The sequence below is a fragment of the Diabrotica virgifera genome, chromosome 1 (genome assembly GCF_917563875.1).
Source record: "Diabrotica virgifera virgifera chromosome 1, PGI_DIABVI_V3a".
Lineage (NCBI taxonomy): Eukaryota > Metazoa > Arthropoda > Insecta > Coleoptera > Chrysomelidae > Diabrotica > Diabrotica virgifera.
The window spans coordinates 79,696,846-79,722,481 of NC_065443.1; the positions used below are offsets into that span (position 1 = coordinate 79,696,846).

A 25,636-nucleotide genomic window follows, 5' to 3' on the forward strand; every position below is an offset into this window, starting at 1 on the left:
AAACACTCCTGTCACAGACGTCTAAAGGTGGGAAATTATGTAATGTAATGTTAACTATTCATACGTTTGTAACGATAATTTCCAACTCTACTTGTTTTATCTCTTTTCGTTTCGCAATGTATTATATTTTCCATCTTTTGTGCGTTATTTTGCCGGATATTAGCGCGCTCATCACTGTATATTAGGTCTCTATACTCTATACCCAGTAGAAAGTCAAAAGAAAAATAAAAAACGTGGGATCAGAATAACTACCAAATATAAAGGGATTCGAAATAGAAAGAGCTTTAAAAAAACTAAAAAATAATAAAGCTCCAGGACACGACGGTATAATTGCCGAGCCCTTGAAAACAAGCAAAACAGTATCTAACAATTCCTATACTAACAGAGCTATTTAATAAATGTCTCCATAGTAGCAAAATCCCTAAATACTGGAACGAAAGTCTAGTAATACTCTTACACAATAAAGGGGACAAATGTGACCTACAGAATTATAGACCTATATCGTTGCTCAGTCAAGTATACGCTGTGAGCTAGTACGTATAGGGATATTTAAAAATTCGCGAGCGCCAGTAGTGACAAGTCTGTAAACGTTTACTGGAAATTTCACATAAATGTCAAAGTGATTAATTTAAAATTAAAAATAAAAACATTAATTATAAAAAATATTAGTTGGTCAAAGCTGTGGTATATATTTTTACCTTAAATATACTTACGTTTTAAATACTGAATTTAAGTTTTTTAATGTTCCGTAATATGTAATTATAAATTAATCTATTAATCTTAGCGCCATCTACACGATAATTGTGAAAGTATCCGAAGTAAGAAATTAATATTTCATCAATAGAACGTCAAAATGATTAGCAAAATCTTAAAAAAATCGATTACAATTTAATTACTTTTTTGCGTTGTAAATATTAAGCGATAACAATTAAATAATAAATTTAAAAATTACCGGTGAAAGTTGCATTACTAATCCGCTAGAAGCGACACCAGCGAAGCTCAGAGCGTATACAAACTATTTATGAGTATTATTAACAACGGGTTGACCTACAAAATGGACAATTACCAGCCGGTGGAACAAACTGGCTTCCGCAAAGGATATAGTACATCAGACTATCTGCTTGCTGACAATGAGAACTTAAATAGAGAAGGCAAATGAACACAACTACCCGTATTTCTTGCCTTCGTAGACTATGAAAAGGCGTTTGATATCTAGTATCGAGATGTGGGCCATAGAACAAGCTATTAATAATTGTAGAATAGATTCTAGATATAGGCAACTAATACATAGTATATATGAAAATACCACTATGCTAGTATAACTAGACGAAAATACAAATCCCATCCCCATTAAGAGAGGCGTGAGACAAGGAGACGTAATATCGCCAAAACTTTTCAACCTAGCCCTAGAAGACGTCTTCAAAACGACAAATTTGTCAACCTAAGGTATTAACGTTAATGGCAACAAGCTAAACCACCTCAGATTCACTGACGATATTGTGATTATAGCGAGCTCATTCGAGGAACTGCAAATTATGATGGAGGAACTTGCAGGTAGCTCCCAATACGTCGGCCTAAAAATGAACATGAGAAAAACAAAAATAATGACAAACACAGATGACCCCAGACGTATAACTATAAATAGCAGTGAGATAGAAAAAGTCCAGGAATATATCTACCTAATCCAAATCCTGAAAATTGACAAAGGGAACCAAAGTGCGGAAATTACTAGGAGAGCAAGACTAGCATGGGCAGGATTTAAAAAACTTAGTTGGATACTCAAGAACAGCAAAATACCCCAATACTTGAGGAGCAAAGTGTTCAACCACTGCATTCTTCCTATCATAACATATATGAATGTCAAACCTGGACCCTAACCAAGGCAAATATGAATAAACTAGCCACAACAGAAAGAGAAATGGAAAGAGCAATGTTAGGTATACGACTGTCAGATAAATAGAGGAACGACTGGGTAAGTTCAAAAACAAAAGTCGAGGACATAACAACAAAAGTTATCAAACTTAAATGGAGCTTAGCAGGCCACACTGCTAGACAAAAAGACCAACGTTGAAATTCAACAATACAACACTGGAGACCTTACGAAAGTAAACGACCGAGAGGAAGACCACAGATGAGGTGGGCTGATGATATTAAAAGAGTAGCCGGAACAAATTGGAAATATGTTGCTCAGGATAGAGACTGATGGAAGGAGTTCTGAGAGGCCTATGTCCAAAGGTGGACGATAGAAAGCTAAGGAGATACCCAGTAGAAGCAGAGTTATAGCTAATGAAAAATAGGTTTATATTCCTCAAATTCGAAATCGAATATTTTAACGAGAAATATCCAAAAATTGGAGCACTTTTTGGGGAAAACTCATTACAACATTTTTAAAGTGTTTAAAAAAGCTTTATTTTTGTTTTATAAAAAAATTATAGCATCGAAAGTAACCAAGTTGCGTTCAAAATAAAGTTGGTTCCTTTTTTTGGTAAAAAAATCGGGCAAATCAATCCCTAATTAGCATCTCAAACGAACTTAATCGTTACCACTTCACAAGTTTCTTTACTCGTGTGTGTATTGTTTATATGATCTGTTAGTTTCATCGGTTCAAAGTCTTTATTTTTGAAAGGGCTGTAGTTAAAAAGGCTTGAACGATTCACTAAGCACGAGTGTATGCAAATTTATAAACACCAAATCTTAACCAATTTTTGTCTTACAGAAAAACAAAAAAATACAAAATATTCAGAAAAGCAAAGCCTGGTTTTTCTATTGTTTAAGATTTTTGGTATCTCTAACAACTTTTAAGTTATTTTGAAGAAAAGCATTTTTTTCAAAATTAAAATTTTTTAAAATTTTACTCTAAAACCATTTTTTTTTTCAAAATAAGCACTTTGAATCGATGAAACTTACAGATCATACAAACACAACATAAATAAAATACATGAAGCGGTAATGATTAATTTCATTTAAGTTGCTAATTAGACGGTGATCTTTCCGATTTTTTTTGCCAACCCAAAAGGGACCAACTTGAGCGTAACTTGCTTTTTGATGCTAGAAACTTTTTTTATAAAAACAGAAAAAAAGCTTTTATCTACTATATGTGCAGTTTTTAGTTTGTGAAAACTGTCATTATAGATAACAGTGCGTGAAGGATTTAAAGTGTGCGTGAAGTAACAATGTATTTTAAATGGGATTTACTTTTTCGCACTGTTTTTAACTTTCGCGTTGTCATGGTGACAATCCTTAACTTTCGCGTTGTCATGGTGATGAAAATATGAGCAATGAATTACAACAAAAGTTTTGACAGTTTTGTGATTTGAAAGTAGTTAGAATTTTTAAATGTCAAAGTTTTCAAAATTGTAGAATAGAAATGAATTCCAGTGACGAAGAGTTACAGCTTTTTTTATTAGTTTATCGTAGATAAAATATTGTATGAAACTGTGCGTGAAGTATTTTTTGCGAACTTACGCGATTTATAGCACTCGCACCGTTGTCGCTCGTGCTCAAAAAATCGCGTGCATTCGCAAAAAGCATACTTCACGAACTGTTTCATAAATAACTATTTTTAAACACTTTTAAACACTAAAAAGTTGTAATGAGTTTCCCCCAAAAAGTCCTTAATTTTTTTGGATATGTCACGTTGAAATATTCTATTTGGAATTTGGTGAACATGAACCTATTTTTCATTAGCTATAACTCTGGTTTTACTATGTGTAGAAACCTTATGCCTACACCATTTTTTTTCCTTCTTTACAGGCTATATTTTTGCTAAGAACGTCTTTTTTCGATAAAATACTTACTTTTTTAATTATTTGCGAAAAACCGTCTAAAAACGTGGATATTTTGTTGGAAAATGAACATATTCACTTGCAAATAACTCGAAAAGTATTGACTTGGTGAAAAAACTATATAGAACAAAAGTTGCTTAAAATTAGTCAGTTTATCTGCACACATATAAAGTACACATCGTACTTTATTGTATAAAAGCACACATCGGCACAATATCACTTTGTTTCTTTGACATGTTAGCTATGAGTATGCCAAATTTCTTGTCAATCCAAGCGGTTCTTCAAAATATAGGTACAGCAAAAACCGTTATAAAATGTACTAATATCTCTACATAAATACACACACCGGCAAAATTAGCCGAACACGTTAAAAATGGGACATGTTTGATGTCTCGTATTTCATAAACCAGTGGTCCGATTTGGGTGATTCTTTTAGTATGTTATAGCCTTATTATTTAAGAATATCGTTGTAATAATATTGTTGCTAGACAGTTAAATACCATTTTATACCGGGTGGACCAATCATACTGTGTTTTTTTCTTAAAGTTTGGAACACCCTGTGGAATATTCTAGCATATGTAAAATATTAGAATTAATACTCCATTGTAGACTCAGGCTTGCTTAATATTTTCTTTTTCGATTCATTTACTTATGTGAGATAATAAAAAAGTTATGTGCGTTAACAACTATCCATGTTTTTCATCAATAAATCCTCATAGTAGGGGAGGAAAGTATACTAAATTTGCAGTTACTCGAGCGTTATGGGGACCTATTGGATTGTGAAGAGTATGTGCTAAAATCAGAAAAAGGTTAAGTTAAGTTTTCCATAAAGTGGGGGACTTTTCATTTTTTAATTTAATTTTCCATTTGAAACAATCATTTTCCTCCGATTATAGCGCTATCTATCCACAATTCGAAAAAATATGTCGAATAATAGTTGCTTATTTTTACGTAAAGAATCCAAATCTGCACTAAAAATTGGGGCTCCTATTTAAGATTTTAAATTAAATCCCCCACCCCACCTCGTGACACCCCACGGAGAGGAGTGGGGGGTAAATTAAAAATTATAAATACGAACCCTGCGATATTTTGCGAAATGAACATCAGATCAAAAACTGCAAAATACACCTATTCAATATTTTTCAAAAATCTACCGAATGGCACCAAGCACGACCCCCCACGGAGGTGGGGTGGAGGTTACATTAAAATATTAAATAGGAGCCCTCAATTTTTATTGCAGGTTTGGATCCTTGACGTAAAAATAAGCAACTTTTATTCGCAACATTTTTTCCTATTATGGATAATTGGCGCTATAATCGGAAAAAACGATTGGTGGAAATGGAAAATTAAATTGAAAAATGGAGAGTCCCACACTTTATGGAAAACTTAACTTAACTTTTTTTGGTTGTAGCACCCACTCTTCACAATCCACTCCAGGTCCCAAGAACGCTCGAGTAATTGCAAATTGAGCATACTTTTCTCCCATGCAATGAGGATTTATTGATAAAAAACATGGCTAGTTGTTAAAGCACCTAACTTTTTTATTTTCTAACATAAGCAGATGAGTCAAAAAAGAAAATGTTAAGAAAGCATAATTCTACAATCGAGTTTTAATTTTAATATTTTATATATGCTGGAATATTCCACAGGGTGTTCCGAACTTTAAGAAAAAAACACAGTATGCTTGTTACACCCGGTATAAAATGACATTTACATGTTTAGCAACAATATTATTACACCGATATTCTTAAATAATAAGGCTATAACATACTAAAAGAATCACTCAAATCGGACCACTGGTTTATGAAATACGAGACATTAAACATGTCCCATTTTTAACGTGTTCGGCTAATTTTGCCGGTGTGTGTATATTATAAATAATCATGGACCTATAAACACAGAATAATAGTCTAAGAGCTGGGAGCGGATTTTCTGCGTGATAAGTAATATGGAAAAAGTATACGTGGATATGTTGAATTAGTTGTGTACATGACTTTCACCAACGGCCGGAAACCAGAGTGGGGGCCGAGGGTAGTTATAAGGGGTCAAATTCGCGGTTTTTATTATTTTTTTTATGAAGCTCATGATCGAGATAGTGCACCAAAATTTGGGAATAAGTAGGTCATGACGTATCTGAGTAAAATCTCTAGGGGCGGAACGCTGCGTGGCCGACAAAGGGGTGGGGGTAGAAGTGAATATAAAAAATATAAAGGGTTTTTTGCGACGTTCGTGATTGAGATAGTGGACCAAAATTTGGGAATAAGTATTCCATGACATTACTAAGTAAAATTCCCAGAGCCGGAAACCAGAGTGGGGGAGGAAGGTACTTATAAGGGGTCAAATTCCCGTTATTTATTATTTTTTTTGTGACGCTCATGATCGAGATAGTGCACCAAAATTTGGGAATAAGTAGGTCATGACGTAACTAAGTAAAATCTCCAGGAGTGGAACGCTGCGTGGCCGACAAAGGGGTGGGGCAGGGGTGAACATAAAAAAATGTAAGGGGTTTTTTACGACGTTCGTGATTGAGATAGTGCACCAAAATTTGGAAATAGGTAGACTATAACATAACTAAGTAATATCCCCAGAGGTGGAAACCAGAGTGGCGGACGAGGGTAGTTATAAGGGGTAATATTCGCGGTTTTTATTATTTTTTTGTGGCGCTCATGATGAAGATAGTGCACCAAAATTTGGGAGTAAGTAGGTCATGACGTATCTAAGTAAAATCTCCAGGGGCCGAACGCTGCTTAGGGTACAAAGGGGTGGTAGGCAGGGGTGAGTGTAAAAATATATGGGGGTTTTTTGCCGTTCGTGATCGAGATAGTGCACCAAAATTTGGGAATAAGTAGATCATGACATTACTAAGTAAAATCTCCAGGGGCGAAACGCTGCGTGGGTGACAAATGTTGTGCCAGGTCACAAAAAAAATAATACACACTGCGACTTTGACCCCTTAAAACTACCCTCACCCCCAACTTTGGTTTCCGGCTCTGAGGATTTTGCTTAGCTAAGTCATGGTCTACTTATTCCCAAATTTTGGTGCACTATCTCAATCTAGAACGTCGCAAACAATCCCTTATATTTTTTATATTCACACCTACCCCCACCCCTTTATCGGCCACGCAGCTTTCCACCCCTGGAGATTGTATTTAGTTACCTCATGACCTACTTATTTCCAAATTTTGGTGCACTTTGGTGCACATCTCGATCATGAGCGTCACAAAAAAAAATAATAAAAACGGCTACTTTGACCTTTTATAACTACCCTCGTCCCTTACCTCGGGTTGTCGGCTCTGAGGATTTTAATTAGTTATGTTATGGTCTATATATTCCCAAATTTTGGTGCACTCTCTCAATCACGAACGTCACAAAAAACCCCTTATATATTTTGTATTCACCCCCGCCCCATTCCTTTGTCGGCCACGCAGCGTGCCACCCCTGGAGATTTTACTTAGTTACGTCATGACCTACTTATTCCCAAATTTTGGTGCACTATCTCGATGATGAGCGTAACAAAAAAAAATAATAAAAACGGCGATTTTGACCCCTTATAACTATCTTTGTCCCCCACTCTGGTTTCCGGCTCTGGGAATTTTACTTAGTAATGTCATGGTCTACTTATTCCCAAATTTTGGTCCACTATCTCAATCACGAACGTCGCAAAAAACCCTTTATATTTTTTATATTCACTTCTACCCCCACCCCTTTGTCGGCCACGCAGCGTTCCGCCCCTAGAGATTTTACTCAGATACGTCATGACCTACTTATTCCCAAATTTTGGTGCACTATCTGGATCATGAGCGTCACAGAAAAAAAATAATAAAAACCGCGACTTTGACCCCTTATAACTACCCTCGTCCCCCACTCTGGTTTCCGGCTCTGGGGATTTTACTTAGCAATGTCATGGTCTACTTATTCCCAAATTTTGGTCCACTATCTCAATCAAGAACATCACAAAAAACCCTTTATATTTTTTATATTCATCCCTACCCTTTGTCGGCCACGCAGCGTTCCGCCCCTAAAGATTTTACTTAGTTACGTCATGACCTACTTATTCCCAAATTTTGGTGCACTATCTTGATCATGAGCGTCACAAAAAAAATAATAAAAACCGCGACTTTGACCCCTTATAACTACCCTCGGCCCCCACTCTGGTTTCCGGCTGGCGAAAGTCATGTACACAACTAATTCAACATATCCCCGTATAGTTTTTCCATATTACTTATCACGCACAAAATCCGCTTCTATCTCTCCGACTATAATGTATATAAACACAGAGTATAATCTGTGTTTACCTATACGTCCATGTAAATAATAATTATATCTATATAATTTGTTTCAGATTTAATAAAAAGTGGCATAAGCGTTTTTGGACAAACAATAGAAAACATAATTACCACATTCTCAAAAATAGAAGATCGATTAAATGCTCTAATAGAACTGATTAGAGATCAGCTAATAAAGGGTGTTCCTGAGCTCAGTATACCAGTGTTGGATCCGCTACATGTTAACAAAATTGAGTTTGACGTAAGGCATGAAGCAGCCATGTAAGTATATATCATATTATTTTGTTTGTAACAAAACAGCATTACCCAAATATCTCAGAAATCTGTGCTAATGAAATACTGTATATTCCATTACGGAGGAAAATTGAAAAGTGGACATTAGTTTAGTATCCCAGGAGGTTTCAAAAAGTTATTGACTCACCTATAAACATTACATTTTCAACTAAAACTTTTCGTTTATAAATTCGCAAAAGTGTGTGTGTTATTGCGTTGCCGCTCCTGAAATATCTAGAGGCCACCTAGCGATGGATTCCTATGCAGTTTTGTCTTTTGAATCCAAATCTGAAAACGAAATTTCGCTATCTCTAACCATCTTCGAGATATTCGACCTCAAAGTCGTCATTGTGACGTCACAAGCCTCCTTTAAATTGTCATTTTCTTCCGACATAGAAACGTCAACTCTACTTTGTTTTCGTTTGACGCAACTAAATGTCAACATAAAATTGAAATGTCAGAAAATTAGTATATTATTCAACGAGCATGTAATGATGGCTATTACTCACGATGATGAAGTTTGCGACACGAGCCGTAGGCGAGTGTCGTAATTCATCAGAGTGAGTAATAGCCATTACATGTGAGTAGAATACTATACTTTTTCTACCTTTTCGACCTTTGTTATTTTAATTAGTAAAAAATATAATTATTATTAACTACTCGAGATTAAAATTATCATTTACAAAAATAAATAATTTGTTTACCAGTAGTACACGGCTGAATAATTGGTTGCTTACTCTTAGCGAATGCTCTCTTATGTATTGTAAAAAATACTGCAAGAAATAGTCAATTCAAGTTATATTCGTTTCCGAAAAATTTTAAGCACAAATACCTACTGTCAATGTTACCTAATAAATAGTAAATTGCTATTATCGGTGGGCGTATTTATACAATAAGTTATACTGTACATTTATATTTAACTATATATATATATATATATATATATATATATATATATATATATATATATATATATATATATATATATATATATATATATATATATATATATATCTAATATAAAAATAAAACTATTATAATATTATAATGTTATAATATATTTAACACAATATAACTTTATAAAATAAACACAAAACGCAATATAAGTTATAAATAAATTCCAATAAACACAGCAAATACGCTAATGTCACTGTCATTAAAAATGATAAACGTCAAAATTCATAATAGGTAAACAAGGTATAAAAGTAAAAAATATACTGACTGATTGTTACAGTTAAAAATCCTTTAAAAATTTTTCGAAGTTAATTATTGATATAAATTACAATAATTATTGTACAAAATGAACAAGTTTAAGTAATTTTATTTATTAAAAGTGGCATTCACATCTTGAACCTAACTTCAGCCCGTGAGTAATGACCCGCGTGTAACTTCAGCCCGTGAGTAATGAACTATTACTCACGGGTAAAGTAGTGGGTGCTATTATCTATTCAAAAATCGTGAGTAATGAGCATATTATTAAACGGTCGTAGAAAAACAAATTTTATTTATTTATGTTAATGTAATGTTAAATTACACTTCACTATTTTCAAGGAAAACTGTTTATTTTGTATTTATTTATTTTTATTAGATATCAAATCTATATTATACGAGGTATGTCAAAAAATATGAAGTTCGATCAAGATTAAAGTGTCTTTATTTTTCACAATATTGAAAAGTGTTATTATAAAAAGTTGTTTGGAGCTAAAAACTATGTTCTAATATGCAATTACTTGTACATCCTTCTAAAGTTAAAAAAAGTATTTGAAAATTTTTCTCAAAATACGAATACCAATATCATTTTCATTCATAACTCTTTTATTATTAACTTTACGAAGGAAAGTTATTTTTCATAAAAAGATCTGCATGGTCTAAAATCTAAGATGCAATCATCATATATCAAATTTTTTTCAATTTTATTCGAGGTATGTCAAAAAATGTGAATTTCGCTCGAGAGTAGAGTACCTTAATAGTTCACAATATTTAAATTAGGATATAATTGCATATTAAAACATAGCATTTAATACTAAACAACTTTTCATAATTACTCTGGGCTAATTAGCAAAATTCATGGAAAAGTTATTTACCAGCAATTTTATTGCTGGAATCGAATTATAAGATCCTATATATTAATAATATAGGTATGCAAAGTCCGCAGATAGTGTGCTACTTTTTTTATAAACAAAATGGCGTCGACAAATCGTATTTTTTTCAATTATTGCTCTAAACCTTCGAAGATTTTAACTTTACAACAAAAATACCCAAATAAAAATTCACCGCAATTAAATTCTGCATAGAGATATGTTTTTCATGATTTGCTCCGACGAAAATTTTTCTCGGAAAATGCGGGTTTTCCTAACAAAAACTCTAATTTTCAAATAAAGCTTTAGGTAAGTAATTATTAATCAATAATTAAATAACTTACTGACATCAAATCTTTCTTGGTATAGATTGTAATTCCGCCGGTGAAAATTAAACGAATATTTTAGCAACAATTCAATTGTTAATTAACAATTTACGATCGCAATAATAACCAAAATAATCATGATACATTGATCAAACTTTTAAAGATTATAAAGTTGAGATGCTTATTTAATATTTTATAGACAAAATATAAATTTTTCTTTTTTTTTTGCATAATCTTTAAATTTTGAAAAAAAAATAGTTATAATACGCTGGTCTAATTAGTAAAGTACAAAGAAAGGTTATTTGCCAGCAATTTTATTGCTGGAATCAAATTATAAGATCCTATTTATTATTAATATAGGTATGCGAAGTCCGCAGATAGTGTGCTACCTTTTTATAAACAAAATGGCGCCGACAAATTGTACTTTTTTCAATTATTGCTCTATAACTCCGAAGATTTTAACTTTACACCAAAAACACTCAAATAAAAATTCACCCCAATTTAATTCTACATAGAGGCATGTTTTTCCCGATTTGCTCCGACGAAAATTTTCCTCGGAAAATGTGGGTTTTCCCAACAAAAGCTCGAATTTTCAAATAATTTTTTTGGGCCAGTAATTATTTATCAATAATTATATAGCTTGGTGAAATAAAAGCTTTCTTGGTATAGATTATAAATTCAGAAGCCGGTGAAAATTAAACGAATATTTTAGCAACAATTCAATTGTTAATTAACAATTTACAGTCGCAATAACAACCAAAATAATCATGAGACATTGATCAAACTTAGAAAGATTATAAAGGTGTGATGCCTATTTAATATTTTGTCGACAAAATATAATTTTTTCATTTTTTTGCATAATCTTTAAATGTTTAAAAAAATTGTTATAAACAAATTAACATTTCTCAGAAATTGTTTATTATATTCTAATTTTAAAAAATACTTAAAATGCGTATTTCATAGGTCTTGAAAATGAATGCTTTAAAAAAATTTCCAACCATGTGCAAAAAAGTTATGAAACAGCAAAGTAAATATACGTTTTCTCCGTTGTTTATAATTTGTTTTAATTGTTTCAAAGCTTAAAAGTGAGTCTATGGTACAATCTAATTACTCACAAAGAATGTCAAAAATTAGTGCAATGGTTATATTTTAATCAAAGATTAAAAATACTTTTTTTGTAATTTTTAGCGCAAAAGTAGGCCTGATACAGAGTCGGAGCTAAAATGTTCACTCGAAGCGACTGACAGGCAGCATATACATTATTTATTAAAAGTGTACGTCGCGCGGCCGATCGTCGCTCCGAGTGAATATTTTAGCTACAGTACTGTATTACTCTACTTTCGCGCGTGTAAATTACAAAAAAATATATTTATAATCTTTAATTAAAATATAACCATTAAACTGATAATCGTTATTTTTTTGTAAATAATTAGCTTGTACTTTAAACTCACTTCTACGCTTTGAAAGAATTAAAAAAATTATAAACACCATAGTAATCGTATGTTTACTATGCTGTTTCATAACTTTTTTGCAAATGGTTGCAAAAAAGTTTTAAAGCATTCATATTCAAGATATTTGAAATGCGCATTTTAGCTATTTTTTAAAATTATAATAAAATAAAAACTTTTTGAGAAACGTCAATTTGTTTATAACTATTTTTTTTAACATTTAAAGATTATGCAAAAAAATAAAAAAATTATATTTTGTCGACAAAATATTAAATAGGCATCTCATATTTATAAGATTTCAAAGTTTGATCAGTGTGTCATAATTATTTTGGTTATTATTGCGACCGTAAATTATTAATTAACAATTGAATTGTTGCTAAAATATTCGTTTAATTTTCACCAGCTTCTGGAACTATAACACTAGTCAACAAAAAAACAAAACAAAAATTGCGACTGATGTTAAAATGGCTGTACCGGGAAGTTTAAAGTGTCCCGAATGCGAATTCAAACACTGAAATTTTCCACCACGTATAGATTTTGAATTTTCTTCTTCTTAAGGTGCCGTGCATTTCTGCGTAGGGGTCCACGCATACATTGTCTTGTCAGGTGAACTGTTAGATGTTGAGTTATAAAATGCATCAAATATTGCTGTTTATTCTAAAAATTCTTTTATACTATATACACTAAGTTCAGAACTAGAAACAAAAACCATAGTAAGTCTTTTGTACACAATTTTCTGCCTATCCCAATTTTCCCCCAACACTATATGGATTAATACAGACACACATTTTATCCTGCATAGTAAAAAACTAGGATAGCTCCTGGTTACAGTTCCTAAATATTGTAAGTTTTACTGGCTAGTAAATTCCATTAAAAAAATCCATTATTGTAATGTAGAACCTGCGAGTTAAGCATGTTCTTTGTGCAAGTGAAGGTCTCGAACTAAATCATGTAATTCGGCTTGTTGGATGCAATATGGTGCTTTTTCGTCGCTTTCGGGAAAATAAGAATCATTATTTTCTGATACATTATCGGGTTTATTTTATCGCCATGAATTTCCAAATCTTCTTCCCAATTTGCCGGAGGTCCTGGAACTGGTAAATCTTCTCCATGGAAAACCGGTTTTATTGCTAAAATAATATCTGGATATTAAATTTTATGCTTGCCTTTCCTTGGAAACCCAGACACTTTTGTCATGCAGAAGTAACAGTCGTTAAAACGGTTTAGAACTAATAAGTTTAAATGGGTAGGTTTACTGATTAAGGATTACCTTTGGTTTATTCTTTATTTAAATGTTAATGTGTTATTCGTAGACATTAGATATCCCAGTGTTGTCAAATTATGCACAATTTTTAGGAAAAACGTTAATTTGATAACATCACTCACCGATATATTACAAATGACTGTTTTAAAAAAATTTTAGTAAAATACTCATAACTCAAAAATCGTAACTAATTTTTTTTGAAAAAATCATAACTCAAAAATCTTACGTGTTAGGAACTTTTTATCATCATATTCATATTCAGAGAGCAAAAATTAACAAAAAACAGCATTTTGCATTCCAGTCGCAAATTGGTTGTAAACTAGTGTAATCTAAACCAAGGAGGGTTTTAAGTCACCAAATTATTTAATTATTGGTAGATAATTACTTATCTAAAACTTTATTTGAAAATTAAAGATTTTGTTGGGAAAACCCGCATTTTCCGAGGAAAATTGTCGTCGGAGCAGATCGGGAAAAACACGTCTCTATGCAGAATTTAATCGCGGTGAATTTTTATTTGAGTGTTTTTGTTGTAAAGTTAAAATCTTCGGAGTTATAGAGCAATAATTGAAAAAAACACGATTTTCGGGCGCCTTTTTGTTTATAAAAAAAGTAGCACACTATCTGAGGACTTTGCATACCTATATTATTAATATATACGATCTTATAATTAGATTCCAGCAATAAAATTGCTGGTAAATAACTTTTCCCAAAAATGGCCTATTCTCCGATAATCAGCCCAGACTAAATAGAAATTTTCCATTTTATGAATTTAAATACGTAAATAAACAAAGTTTTCGTTATGATAATGCTCGCATTTTCAACTTGTTTAAAATATTTTTATATGCATCACATATTTTTCCAAGTACATAGTTCTATTTTTGCCGACGCACCCAAAACATGTATGGACACCTTCTCAGTAGACGACTACATTAGGCTACAGGATGAGTGAATATATTCTGTAGAACTGATTGCGACTTTGAAAACATTGCTGTAAATTCAGATCATATTGAGACATTTCTTTTTCGGAAGTCGATCGTTATAAATAGGTCGTACTAAAACTAATTGGCTTATTTTATATCTTTCGTTATAACATTACGGAATTCTGGAAGTCTGTACCACCTTGTGTAGGTGTAGTGAAATTGTACCTACCATATGTTTTTAAGATCACTTGGTGTTTCTCTTTCCCTGTCCCTCTTTGTAGTAGTCTCTAAAAAGTACCTGAAATCTCGTGCCTGGCAGTTATGTATGTTTTGTCTAGAGTCTGCAGCTTAAGTCTCCATAAAACAGCCCCATCCTATGGGGTTGGGCAGTTCTTGGACTATCTCATGTCAGTAAGAGAGCCTGTTATAATTCTTGGCTGATTACTGTTTGTTTTCTGTAGTACTTTAGTCCTATTAACGTATGTTCGTCATGCTTTTTTCCTTATCCAGTCGATATTTTTGGAACTCTCACGGTGGGCATTGGAGCGAATTATGTTGTATATAGCTGATCTTCTTCTGGCAAGTTCATCTGCTCTTTTCTTGCTATACCAGTGTGACACTGCTGTGTGCCGCCAATCTATCTAGGTCTTCTCGGTATTTTCACTCACACTAGTCTAGAGTCTACTTTAGGGCTACTAAGAGTCACCATAGCCATTTGACTATTAGCCCGATCAAAGAACAATCTGACCCAAAAAAAATAAAGGAAGGATGAAAATTTGGGAATAGGTAGTTGAAATTGTCTATTATTATATAAGAAACATTTACAATTCTACATCCTCTCCATTTTACAAAAATAGAGGGGAATACCTCCCTCTCGAAGGTGGAAAATATACATTCAAAATAGGTCCGGAATTGGATAAAATGACTAATTCTAAGCAACTTTTGTTCTATAGAGTTTTTCCCTAAGTCAATACTTTTCGAGTTATTTGCAAGTGAATATGTTCATTTTTAACAGAAAAAACATGTTTTTCGGAGATAACTCAAAAAGTAAGTATTTGTGCGAAAAAAATATTCTTAGTAAAAATATAGCTTATAAAAAACTGAAAAAAATGGTGTATGCTTGAGGTCTGCAGACCCAGAAGAGGCAGAGTTGTAGCTAATGAAAAGTAGGTTCTTCTTCATCAAATTCCAAATCGAATATTTCAATGTGAAATAACCCAAAAACGGAGCACTTTTTGGAGAAAATTCATTGAAACTTTTTTAAAGTGTTTAAAAAAAGTTTTATTTTTGTTTTTTAAAAAATCTTGTAACATTAAAAGTGAGTTACGCTCAAAATATTGTTGGTGCCTTTTATTTTTTGGTAAAAAAATCGCGAAAATCAGCCCCTAATTAGCATCACAAATAAATTTTATCATTACCACTTCACAAGTTACTTTGCTTATGTATTATTTATATGATCTGTAAGTTTCATCGGTTCAAAGTGCTTATTTTTGAAAAAGCTGTATAGTGGAGTCACTGAAGGTTTTCGCCTCCGATTTCGTTGAAGCTCTATCGATTTTCATGAAAATTGGTAAGTAATTAGAGGATACCTCAAGGAACAAAGGTGACATGATGCCAACTTGCGCTTTTACCCTGGGGGTGGATGCCACCCCTTCTCGTGGGTGAAAATTATTTTATTAAAAATAATACTATAAATCGATAGAGGGACAAATTATAAGCAAAATTTGTTATTTAAAGTATTAATATAAATCCACACTTTTTGAGTTATTAAAGACCAAAGATTTTATTTTTTTGTAAAAAAAATGCATGTTTTAAATCGGTTTTTCACGTATTACTCAAAAACTATAAGCTTTTATAAAATGGTTATTCCTACTGAAATTGATGATAATAAAAAATTTAATACATTCCTCACTTAAAAAACTAAACTAATGTTAGTTCAAAGTGAGTTATTGGCAATTGAATGTGTATTTTTTTCGACGAGTACTCAAATCTAAGTATTCAAGCTCAAATAACGGGAAAACGATACTACAATGTATAAAATATACCTGCTAATCATTTGTCAACGTACTTCGGAATACCTATTAAATGAGCTTCAGAACAAGTTTTTTTTTTTGAAAAATGGCTTTGGCAGAGCCAATTAGCCAGACTTGTTTCTGATTGATTGCAGATTCATAGTCATAAATTTCTTATAACATAAGTACATTCTACAATTTTATTTTCATAGATAAATTGGTACATTGTGCAGCTTTTTTGTTATTTTGTTTTTTTTTTAATTATTTTACTGTGTTGTTTTTTAATATATATTTTATTTTGTGCAAAACACTTTTTTTGTATACACCGTTCTTAGGCGTCAACGCCCTTCGGTAGGGATCTATGGAGGAGTATCACCAAGCCGGAAGCCCTTATCCCTTCCCGTACCGCTCCTCCATAGGCCGATCAGACGCCAGTTTATTCCAGACCAAGCCGTAGACTCTATTGAGTTTTATACTACGGCGTTGGCCTTTTATAAATTTCATGACCTAGCTGAGGCTCGAACCAGCGACCGCAAATCGCAAATCCACTAAACTTGTCGATCGACTGAGCCCCAGCTAACTGGACCGTCAAGACCGACAAAACACTTTTTTTACTTCTTTTTTTCTATTCTTTTTTATTTTTGTTCCTTTTTTTTTTCTTTTTTTTTTGTTTATTATTTTTTTTTTGTTATTATTTTATTTTGTGTTTTTTTTAATATTATTTTTTTTTAATTTTTTCAAACCACATTAACAAATTATGCCTATTTATTACATATTACGTTTACAACTTGTATTTACATAATTTAACATGTTTATAAATGAGATGAAGAATTTCCATATCATTTGTAAATATTAAAGTATTTAGGTTTATTGGGAAAAAACATTTTAAATCTTTTAATTCCTTATAAAGGTCGTTTATGTTATTTATGTTTAAATGACATTCTAATATGACATGTGTTAGATCTCCGATTTTGCCACAAGTACAATTGGGAGTATCTGCCAAGCCGATTCTATGCATGTAAGATGGCGTAAGAGCATGATTGGCTCTCAACCGATTAATGGTCTTTATAAAATGTCTGTTATATTCTGTGTAAAACCATCTTTTTGAGAATATCCTAGGGTTACAATGAGCAAAATTTGAGCCAGTATTACATTCTCTGTAATGCAATTGCCAATTATTTTTAAGTTTTTGTCTGCTAAAAGTATCAATATCTGAAGCTGGAATTAAATTTTTGTTTATTTTTTCTCCGATCACATAAGCTGATTTAGCAAAATTGTCAACTATTTCATTGCCTTTTATTCCCGAATGACCCTTAATCCAAGCAATTGTTACATTTACTCCTAATTGTATAATTTCAAACAGAGTTTTAAGAATATTCAATTCAATGTGGTTTATGTGTTTGACTGTTTGAATGTTACTCAATCTGTCCACCACGCTTTTACTGTCAGTAAATATAACAGAATTGCTAGTTGGATTCAGTAGTACATACTGAACAGCAAACATTACTGCTATCATTTCTGCTGTGTATATTGAGCATTCAATAGGTAGGCTATATTGATGATGGTAATTTTTATTTTATTATTGTTTTAACCTTGTTAGAAAATAATGTTTTTGTCATTGCACTCTAGTAAGGCGGAATTTGGCTTTTGTAGATAACTTCACTGTACTTTACCGTACTTAGATAACTTTCTACCAAAGGTATAGAACAAGTTAATAGTGTCAAAATTAAGCAAGTTATGATGAAAATAAAAGAACCCTTTTGATTTTTTTAGGAAAAAGTGAAAAATGAAACATACGCCATCTCCACAAAAATTTAAATTTATAGTAATCCTTACAAGAGCTTCTTATATTAGAATAAGTAATGATTTCAATAATTTTGACCGGTTTAGAATGCATATTTTTGAAAAAAAGGTATAATTTAAAAAAATCATAATTTTTAAAATGATTGTAATTTTCATATTCTTTTGATAATAACTCCAAAAATACTCAATACACGTAAAAAATGATAAATGCCCAAATTTTAGTTTTTTCTGTGTCAAATATTTTACCTGTTTTACTATTTCCATGGGTTAAAAAATAACTGAGATAGAAACGTTTAAATCCTAAATTTTGCTGTGAAAACCATGCAACCGGGGCCATTTAACCTTTTATCTTTAAAAAAGTAAGAAGTCTAAAAGATTAAATTCAACGCGGTTAGATAGCCCTTGGAATTAACTTTCAAACGGTTTTTAGATAAACCTGATATCGTAAAAATAAACGGAGTTATTAAAAAAAAAACAATAACATTTTTTGGAAAAATTTAAAAAAAATAAATTTTGAAAAAATTTTGGTGCATAAATTTTAATGCTATCAACATGTTCGGGGGCTCATTTGATAGATAGTTTTAAGTACTTTGACAAATGTTTAATAAGTTTGTGTTATAAAATGCATAATTTTCCCGTTATTTCAGCTTGAATACTTAGATTTTTTTACTCGCCGAAAAAAATATATATTCAATTACCTATAACTCACTTTTAGTTAACATTAAAAGATTATTCTAGTAAATCCTTTATTTAATTTTTTATTAGCGTCAATTTTAGTAATAAAAATTATTTTGTAAAAATTTCTAGTTTTTGAGTTATTGGTGAAAAATTGGATAAAAACATGCATTTTTCTCATGAAAAATTAAAATCTTTGATCTTCAAAAACTCAAAAAGTTTTGATTTATTATAATAACTTTATATAACAAATTTTGCTTAGAATTTGTCCCTCTATCGAATTATGGGGTTATTTTCAATAAAATAAGTTTCACCCCCGAGAAGGGGTGGCATCCACCCCCAGGGTGAAAGCGCAAGTTGGCACCATGTCACCTTTGTTCCTTGAGATATCCTCTAACCACTTACCAATTTTCATGCAAATCTATTGAGGTTCAACGAAATCGGAGGTAATAGCTCATATCCACCTTCAGTGACTGCACTAGTAGTTAAAATTGCTTGAACGAGTAACTAATCACGAGTTTAGGCAAATTTTGAACAGCCATAGCATAACCAATTTTTGTCTAAAAATAAAACAAAAAAGCAAAAATATTCAGAAAAGCAAAACGTACATTTTATTTCTCTTTAAGATTTTTGGTATTACTAATAATTTTTAAGTTAATTCCATGAACAATTCTCAAAATTAAAAAAAATGTTTTATTTTAAACCCAATTTTTATCAAAAATGAGCACTTTGAACCAATGAAACTTGTAGATAATATAAACAATACATAAGTAAAGTAACTTGTGAAGCGGTAAAGATTAATTTTATTTGGGGAGCTAATTAGGGGGTGATTTTCGCGATTTTTGTACCAAACAATAAAGGGGACCAACAATATTTTGAGCGTAACTCACTTATTTTTATTGTTACAAGTTTTTTTAAAAAACAAAAATAAACCTTTTTTTAAATACTTTATGAATGAATTTTCCCCGAAAAGTGCTCTGTTTTTTGGTTATTTCTCATTGAAATATTCGATTTGGAATTTGACGAAGAAGAACCTACTTTTCATTAGCTACAACTCTGCTTCTGCTAGGTCTGCAGACCTCACGCGTACACCATTTTTTTCAATTTTTTATAAGCTATATTTTTACTAAGAATATTTTCTTCGATAGAATTAGCTTACTTTTTGAGTTATCTGCGAAAAACCGTCCAAAAACATGTTTTTTTTTTGTTAAAAATGAACATATTCACTAGCATATAACTCGAAAAGTATTAACTTAGTGAAAAAACTCTATAGAACAAAAGTTGCTTAGAATTAGTCATTTTATCCAATTCCGGGCCTAGTTTGAACGTATATTTTTCACTCCCGAGAAAATATTTTTCACCCCGTATTTCCCAATTTTTGTAAAATGGAGGGGATGTAGAATTTAAAACTTTTTCTTATATAATAATAGACAATTTCAACTACCCATTCCCAAATTTTCATCCTTCCATTATTTTTTTTTGAGGTTTTCGTAAAATTTTGTGTTCCCTGATCGGGCTACATTCTTCAGTATTGTTGTTAATGTTTCGCTCATTTTATTTAGATTTCTTTTATGATTCAATCGGTTCCCGGTGTATTCATTTATTTTCTCTCTATGGATAGTTTTTTTTTTGAAAATATTTGGCAAATTAACATGTTTCTTATTTTCTGATTAATTATTTAGATGGGAAATAAGCCACAATTAAATTGAAAAAATAATTTTATTAACGTTTCGACGCCCAAATCGGGTGCCGTTTTCAAAATACAAAATACTACTAAATTAAACAAAAATGTTGTTGCTAAGTAAAAAAATTCTTCTAATAATTTATTTAATCTGACTCATTTATATTGGCAATTCAGACGTATATTATACATTTTACAGTAGAAGACTTTAAAATGATACCGCCAATATTTATGAGTTGCGTTCCTGCACTGAACCAAAAAAGTACGTAAATATAATGAAAAAAACATTGATTCAAAAACGGGGAGCATTAATTTTCGTCCAAAGATCAGTATCATTGGTCCAATGTAAGTAGATACATTAACTAATGCTCAAAAACATTAATTTTTATGAATTAGTACGTTCATTCAATGTACTTTCTAGTCAATGTATCGGTACATTGAATCAATGGATCGGTACATTTAATCAATGTATCGGTACATTAATTCTTAACTAGAAAGTACATTGAATGAACGTACTAATTCATAGAAGTTAATGTTTTTGAGTATTAGTTAATGTATCTACTTACATTGGACCAACGATACTGATCTTTGGACGAAAATTAATGCTCCCCGTTTTTGAATCAATGTTTTTTTCATTATATTTACGTACTTTTTTGGTTCAGTGAATGTCATCTTCATGTATATTTGTATATAACACACAAATAGTTAATAAGTAAACAAAATGATGACTTAATATCTATATAAATATTACAAATATAATTTGGAAAAAACTGAATAACTAAATATAACAGAAATTGATTGTTCTTATAAAATATATAAAAATATATATATTTATATTATATAAAACATGTATACCTGATTCTGATATCGTGAAAATAAATACATCTACAATAACTTCTCCATAAATACAACATCTCTCTGGGATTAATTATCACCACCCATACAAAAAACAAATGGTTGAATGGCAACTCTTTGATTTCAAAAATCTAATATGATCTTCGACTTCTTGCTGGGTCTTCCCGATGCTAAGAATGATTACTGAAAATTTCTAATTTTACTATATATTTGGTTGTCCATTAAGATCTGTTTTAACCATTCTATCAGTTCGTACAAAATATCGATGAAGAAGGAATACCCAAAGAAGGACTGCATGTTAGCGATCTACAATTTATATTAATAATTATTATAAAAAAATAAATCTAAATAGTGAACATAGTTGTATTTTTGGGTATCACTTTTTTTATAGAAATATTTTAATTTATCCTACAAAAATTGCTAGATATTGAGATGTTTATTTTTACTTTGATAGATACTACCGACTGCAAGAGTTAATAATATGTTTCAATTGTTTACGGTTTAATCACCTAAAGATTTAATTTACTAATCTTTTATAAGATTATACCATTTAGAAATATTTTCAAATGGTTCCTATTTTCTTTTACCTATGTGTCGAATTAGCTTTTGAAAAAATTTACAGAGAACAAAAATTAATTAATACTAAATATGCAGGATTGAATAATGAAATAGGTACTTACATTCCGTAATGTCTTCATGGGTAATCTTTTCAAATAAAAATTTATTTGTTTTATCCTTGATATGACTTTCACACCGAAGAAAGGAGATAATTCTTTCGAAATTGCTGTCCCATCCATCAATAAGCCCATTTCCATTTCCAAATGCCACTCCAAAGTCCATATCAATCTGCAAAAGTGGAAATAGAAGTACAACTTTTTTTATAGAAATCCAACAAAATAATTTATAAATAGTTAAAAATATGTGTAAATACATACCTTAGAAAAATCAACCAAATCACTAGTGCCAAACACTGCTCCTCAGAGTCTGCAGGGTGACTGTCTGCTAGGAGGCTGCAACTGTTGTCACGTGATTTTTTTACACCAATAAAAACACATAGAGTTTTAAGAAATGTATCGGTTTATGTACAAGATTATTGCTACAATGTATTGATCATTGATTCAGGTATATTACATTAATACAATGATTGCGTTACATCAAAACAATGTATCGAGTCATTAATCAAAGTCGAAAACATTAATTTAATGTTACGAAAACATTGATTCAATAAACGAGTTCGTAATTTAAAGACCACTGTACATTAGTGCAACGTTTTATATTAATTAATTTAACCGCATAATCCTGATGTATAGTTTCATATATACAATGAACACATTATTAGTATTATGATAAAAGTCATTGGATAGATTAAACGATTCATTGTATTATTCAACTATTTATTATTTTTTAATGAATAGAATTACATTGTAATAATGAATATGGTCATTACTTAATGACTACGTGTTTATAGTATTAGCGAAATTTTCATTGAATCAATGTAAAAAAAGTCAATGATTGGCGTTCATTGGTACTATGTACAATATTTTTTTCAGTGTGGGACGACTTTACTAAAAGACAGTTCATTCGAAATTATTCAGTGTTATTAAATGCATGGTGCACTGTTGTACAAGTCAGTGTTCCCTTTAGATAGTTAATGAGCATATTTCCTGTATAATTTATTTCGCCATAATCAGCATTTACTATTATGGATTCTTCCTCGTTTTATAACCAGTTTTGCATTTGAATCATTTATAGTTACTGTGTTACTGTTACGCGGCTTTTTTTATTCTTCCGCAGCTATAGAGGTGTCTTTATAAACCGCATCGATATCGTTATTGTCATATGCTGTTGTAGAGTCGTAAACTTCTGCGATTTTAATTATTTTATTTCTTTTAGATCCTGCTATAATCTACTATACACCTACTATATCTCTTCATGGAATGCAGATATTTTACAACTCTGATTTATGATAAAGCATGCTCTGCCTGAAATTACTCTGGTCTCCATCGCTTGCATTATTTTGTAATATTGTACGATCTAGAAGATTGTTAGATTTTAGATAGATTGTATTTTCGCTTTTTCTTTTCGTTTAGTATAGTTCTGCCTTATTGTTATTCTATCCGAGTTCTTTTATATCAATGCAACCAATGTGTAACAATGAAGCTACTACCTAGATCTTCAGTATTGTCTCCTAATCGGATGTTCGATATCATCTATACTCTGTCTACCGCTGGCTGCTTTGAAGAGATATTTAACTGCATTTAAACCGGTCCCTTAAATTTTTAAACCATGACACTCTCCTTCTTCTTATCCTCCTTCGTCCTCTTAAACTCTTAAACTCATAAAGGAGTTTTTACTTAATCTTCAATGTTAAATCTTTCCAACTTCTAAACAACTCCAAGTATCTGTAGGTGTCCTTAACAAACAAATTCAAGACGCTGTGGGAACAGAATTCTCCAAAAAAATGACGATAATTTAGAATAAGTATGTATACCTGAATGAAGATGATGGGTGTGACAAAGTTTTTTTCTGGATATAGACGACGTAATTAAAACAAAATTGAAAAGCCCTTTTTTGGATCGTTAAAAAAGAAGTCTACTATAGTAGGGGAGCTCAAGCGGGGATTTTTGCAGTTACTCGAGCGCGTCAGATTATCACTTGGGGAGAAACCTTGTACCCTGTAAATGTACCTCTGTCATATATTGGCTCTTAATACAGAGAAGTTCGTTAAGGGGGTCCGAAAAAAATAATCTATCCTTAGAAAAACTCGAAATCGTCAGATTAAAATAAGGTAATTAAGAACATGCAGAAGAGTGTATATTTCAAAAATTTAACGGTTTGAGCGAGGCGTAAGAAAATGGGGGAGTCACAAAATTTCACAAGAGAGAAAAGCGAATATTTCGAAAAATAAACGTTAGATCGAAAAACTACAAAATACGTGTTCAATCTTTTTCAAAACTCTATCGAATGATATCAAACACGACCCTCCACTGAGAGCGGTGGGGGGTAAAATTAAAATTTTAAATAGGAAACTCGCGATATTTCGCGAAATGAACATCAGATCAAAAAACTGCAAAATACACGTATTCAGTATATTTGAAAAATCTATCGAATGACAGTAAACACGACCCCTAACGAAGGTGTGGTGGAGGTTACTTTAAAATCTTAAATAGGAGCCTCCATTTTTTTATTGCAGATTTGGATTCCTTACGTAAAAATAAGTAACTTTTATTCGAAACATTTTTTCGAATTATGGATAGGTGGCGCAAAAATCGGAAAACGATTGTTGGAAATGGAAAATTAAATTAAAAATGGAAGGTCCCCTCTTAAATGGGAAACTGTACTTAACTTTTTTGGTTTTAGAACCTAATCTTCACAACCCAATAGGTCTCCATAACGCTCGAAAAACTGCAAATTTAGCATACTTTCCTCCCCTACTATATTATAATGTCTAAGAGTTCATCATTATTTATACATTTTATGCTTTTTACTGTGATTTTGGTTTGGACCTACTGCGTTGCTGTTTTTGCTGTTTTTTAGTGCCATTAATTTCCTCTCTCTCAAACTCTTCTACTTCTATATGTTTTGTTCTATTCTCCTTGAACAACTCATTGATGTATTGTGTCCATCTCTTTTATTTTTCGTTAGTATTCACCACAAATTTCCCATTTTTATCGTTCAGTATTCCCGTTTTTCGTTTTTATTGTTGTGTGTTAATTCTTTATTTTTGTGTGTGTAAAAACTACTGTTTTAAAGATATTTTTACGAATTTTGCACTCTAGGATGTAGCAAAAAATATAAGAACAAAAAGTAGTATTGAGGTTATGATACAGAGATGCAGATATGTCGGACATCCGGTTTATAAATATGTGTTTCATTAACTTTGAGAAGGCCTTTGATCGAGTAAAACATACTGAAATGATTGTCATTCTTCAACAGGTGGATACCTATTGATAACAAATACCTACCTACGCATTATTAAAAATATTTACTGGCATCGACGTGCAAAACATCAGGAATGGCTGGGACACTTCTGAAGAACTTTAAATACGAAGAGAAGTAAGGCAGGGCTGCATTTTGTCCCCCCTAATATTTAACATATGCAGGTACATAGATATATTCTGAGTTTGTTTTCAATAAAGCAGTGTCTAATGTTCAATGTAGTATCAAAATGAATAGTGTCAATATTATTAATTTGAGATACGCGGATGACACGGTGTTAATTGCGAGCAA

At 31.5% G+C, this 25,636-nt stretch overlaps 1 protein-coding gene across 1 annotated transcript in view; it reads left to right on the top strand.

Moving 5' to 3' along the window:
• The window catches only part of LOC114327224 (uncharacterized), a 128,605-nt gene that overhangs the window by 54,786 nt on the left and 48,183 nt on the right, over positions 1 to 25,636 (top strand). Inside the window, exon 2 of the mRNA XM_028275772.2 lies at positions 8,128 to 8,332. Within this exon, the coding sequence (XP_028131573.1) occupies positions 8,128 to 8,332 (205 nt within the window). The remainder of the gene's footprint in view (positions 1 to 8,127; positions 8,333 to 25,636) is intronic.